The sequence below is a fragment of the Pyrus communis genome, chromosome 1 (genome assembly GCF_963583255.1).
Source record: "Pyrus communis chromosome 1, drPyrComm1.1, whole genome shotgun sequence".
NCBI classification, from domain to species: Eukaryota; Viridiplantae; Streptophyta; class Magnoliopsida; order Rosales; family Rosaceae; genus Pyrus; species Pyrus communis.
Genome location: NC_084803.1, coordinates 41,448,527 through 41,452,570, shown reverse-complemented (window position 1 = coordinate 41,452,570; position 4,044 = coordinate 41,448,527). Strand labels below are relative to the sequence as shown.

The 4,044-nt window shown below is 43.3% G+C and overlaps 1 protein-coding gene across 1 annotated transcript; it reads left to right on the top strand.

Annotated features, from left to right (window-relative positions):
• The first annotated feature begins 370 nt into the window (after positions 1–370).
• LOC137743099 (uncharacterized) lies at positions 371–3,661 on the top strand. Its single transcript, XM_068483010.1, has 2 exons — positions 371–1,624; positions 3,357–3,661. Exons 1-2 carry the CDS (start codon positions 435–437, stop codon positions 3,361–3,363), a joined length of 1,197 nt encoding a protein of 398 aa, XP_068339111.1. The 5' UTR covers positions 371–434; the 3' UTR covers positions 3,364–3,661.
• Positions 3,662–4,044: the final 383 nt, after the last annotated feature.

Here is a 4,044-nt window from a genome sequence, read left to right as displayed (position 1 = left end):
GGACGTGGTGGTGGTGATGAAGGTGGCCGCAACAGTGAAACGGTGGAGGTGGTGGTGGCGACGAGGTGCAGGTGGTGTAGTCAGGGTGAGACTGTGGCGGTGGTGCCAACTACGATAGTGAGACCGTGGAGGTGCTGGTGTCTATGGTTGCGAGGGTGATGGTGGTGGTTGATATAATCACGGAGGTGATACTCTAACTTTGTTTTATAATGTATCTTTATTTTCTTGTTTTGAAATTTGATGTTGGGTATGGTCGGCCGCTTTTGGTGTTACGTTACGTTTCAACGTGCAACTTCTTTTGTATCAATCTAATCTCAGCCGCCGTATTTGATCCAAACTGTATTAAAACGCAGCGCACAAGAGATTTTGCGTAAAAGCGTCCGCTCTTCCCGGTTTTGAGTTTGCCACCTTTCCTCCCTCCACTTCCTCCAAAAATGGAACCCCAACCCACTTCCTGCAAATCGGACCACCACCACCATCACTCCAAGTCCCTAGAATCTCCACCATCTTCCACCGCCACTGCCACCTCCATTTCCACCCCAACCTGCTGCAAATGCGGAGCCCCAACCCCCATGGCCGCTCCCCCACCCTCCTTCTCCGACATCTCCCCTCCCCCAAACTACCGCCCAATCCGAGCTCCCGCCATCAACTTCCCTCCAAACCCTAACTCCCAACAGGCCATCATCCTCGCCCCTGTCCCACAGTCCCTCTCTGTCCCCCAAATCTCCCCTCCCTACCACTTCCAATCCCCCTCCAAAGTCATCCAGTCCCCCGACGATCTCCGCCGCTTCCACGACTCCTTCTCCGGCAAACACTTCGTCGGATTCATCGCCGCCCTCTCCGAGTCCATCCGCGCCAAGAAAATCTCCGACCCTTGTCACCAATCAGACGTCGTCAACACCATCGTCTCCATTCTCGAAACCCTAATTCAATGGGTCGACGAAATCCCACCCACCCAGCAAGCCGCCCGATATGGCAACGTTTCATTCCGCTCCTGGCACGAGCGGTTGTCCGAAACCAGCCACTCCCTCATGCTGCAGTTCCTCCCTGAGCATCTCCACCCTTCTACGATCGAGATCGTCCCGTATTTCACCGATAGCTTCGGGAACCCGAGTCGAATCGATTATGGTACTGGGCATGAGACCAACTTCGCTGCTTGGCTCTACTGTCTGGCGAGAATGGGGGTGATTAAAGAAGAAGATTATCCGGCTGTCGTGGCTCGAGTTTTTGTCAAGTACTTGGACTTGATGAGGAAGCTGCAGTTGGTGTATTGCTTGGAGCCGGCGGGGTCTCACGGCGTTTGGGGCCTCGACGACTACCATTTCCTGCCGTTTATTTTCGGGGCGTCGCAGTTGATCGGGCATAAGTATATGAAGCCTAAGTCAATTCACAATGATGATATCGTGGAGAATTTTTCGAAAGAGTATTTGTATCTTTCGTGCGTTAAGTTTGTGAAGAAGGTGAAGAAGGGTCCATTTTCGGAGCACTCACCGTTGTTGGATGATATCAGCGGAGTGCCTAATTGGAACAAAGTGAATAGTGGGTTGCTTAAGATGTATAAGGCTGAGGTGTTGGGGAAGGTTCCAATTATGCAGCATTTTCTGTTTGGCTGGCTCATCAAGTGGTATGATCCTTGCCCATTTCCCTCTCCGTAAATGATCTGAATATGATTGCTAGTTTGTGCAAATATGGAAAGATATTAAGAAATATTTTCATTTTGCTATGTAATCTAGTGGGTATTGATAGTTTAACAAACTTAGGTTCGTAGGAACTACGCTTAAGCTTGGCAGAATGCTGGAGCTTGTTTTCCTTACTTGGATGAACCGCACCTAAGCTACTAGGCCAATTACTCGGTGTTGTCCCGCGTGCTTGGTTAAGCTTAGTACCTTGTATTGGTTTGATTAAAAAATTTGGGCATGGAGGATGCTTCGAATTGGTATATATATCTCTACAACACTAGGCGAATGTCTAGCAGTTGTCGTAGTTTTTTATTTAACGTTATTGTGGGGCCAATTACCTCCAGTGGCTCATTTTTTCACATTAAGGCTGCATCCAAATTGTGCCTCTTATGTTATCAACCTTCTTGTGTCAAATCAACGAGATTTCTGATAGAGCAATTTTGGAGTCAGGTGTCTAGCAGAGTGTTATGAGTCATGATTTTCAGATTATCTGAATGCTATTTAATGCACAACCCTTATGAATGGTGAGATTCTGTTTACCTTAAGTTGCAAAAATGGGAAATTCCAATATATATATATTTTTTTATTTTGTTTATGTACTGTAAAGACGAAGAATGCAATTTATTAGGTGTTTCGGAGTTGCCTTTCTGAATACAAACATACTAGAATCCTGTTTTGATCAAAATCACGACTGGTACTATGGAAATTTTAATGTGCATCAGTCTTGTCTTGGCTCATCTCAGTGGTTACCTTTTTGAAGTTTGGAACTTAGTTATTGGCTTTTACGTGAATAAGACCTCTATTTCCACAAGAGAGACATCATTTACTTGGTCTTAAGTCAGTTCCTCTGTTACCTTTTTATAATGGTGCCCCTTTTGTAGAACTGGGACATGCTAGATTGATTGCCTAGTTGTGAGTATATCGGGGATGATGGTACCTGCCAACAACCAGTCATTATTTTATGATCTAATAAAATGTGTACTACATATCCCACAAGATGGCATTCAAGGGTGCTTTCTGGGAAATATGCAGTCAGGAAAAAGATTTTGAAGGTGAACTTGTGAGCAATCTGAAGTTGAGACTTTGTGGAATGGTATGGCTTGCACCAATGACCTGATTTCGCAGAGACAGCCTCTCGGGGAATAGGGGTGTCTGTGTACATCTTGCTTCCCTATACCGCATATTGGCAGGAGCCTTCACTTAGTTGTGATTGTGAGCAATCTCATCTTGGAGTTAAAATAGATTTATTTTCATAAGCCAGTAATGCCGCTCTGCTTCCTTAAAGGCTTAAAGCTATACCAGGGAACATGCTATGATCATTTCAGTTTTCTTTAAACATAGGATAACCATCTGAAGTTCTTATGAATAAGGATAACCGTCAAAAGAATATAATACCCTTCACCTTAGATCACTTATGTGAACGGCTAGTGCTGTGGCAGCATGGTTTGTACAAGTAGTATTGATAATTTGTTTGCGTTTTCTATTAGACTTTTCATTGGTTGATTGATCTAAACAGAGATGTTAATTTCTCAATCGTGATTTGACAGCAGTTAACTATCTAGACGGTGTATAATTCAGCATTGTACATTTCAACTGTTAGAAGGCATATTTTCTTTGATAGCGTGAAGTTTATTCTGCTTGTTAACTGATTCATTTCTCAAATATTTGTTTTCCCAGGGAGTAGAAATGTCGTGTGAGATCTACCGAGGCGAGGCATCTGTTGTAGAAGAAGGAAGTCACAGGTTATAACCCATTATAAGATCAACAGGTTACTAGATTGGAAACGTATACTCGTCGTTTTTTTTTTTTTTCATTTGTTGACTTGTTTTTGTTCTTTCTATGGTTACCGAATATGCAGTCTCTTGGTGTTATGTTGCTGCCTTTGATTTTAAAATCTCACTGTGAGTTGAAAACTGGTCCCAAAAGAAGGAAAAGCTACATAAACAAAAATTTGTTGTTAGGAAAACGTCCTTAGTTTTGGTGGTGTCATAAGGTTGATTGAAACAGAATTGAGAAATGAAGAGGGAGAGTGTCGAGGGTAAGGCGTTCATTCGACATGTAAATGCATGCAAATCTTAGTATGCTAAGAAATAGTATAGATGCAAGTGGTCTTTTACCACGGTGGTGAAAATGTGGCGTGCCCTTCCATGATGGCGTGAGTTCGAACTCCGTTGGTGACTAATTTAACATCTGACTTACTAACTCTTATCGCTCGACTAAAAAAAGAAAAAGAAATTGTATAGATAATAAGTGAATTTTGTGAGCAATCTTAGGGATGCTCCCTCTACAATCTCAAAACATTCGTGTGCTTATATTGTGACACGTAGAGCACCGACTTAAATGCCGAGTACTTTGAAAAAAAAAA

What these genes read in the sequence shown, in the direction of transcription:
- LOC137743099 (XM_068483010.1), top strand. Translation starts at nt 435, where the DNA reads ATGGAACCCCAACCCACTTCCTGCAAATCGGACCACCACCACCATCAC.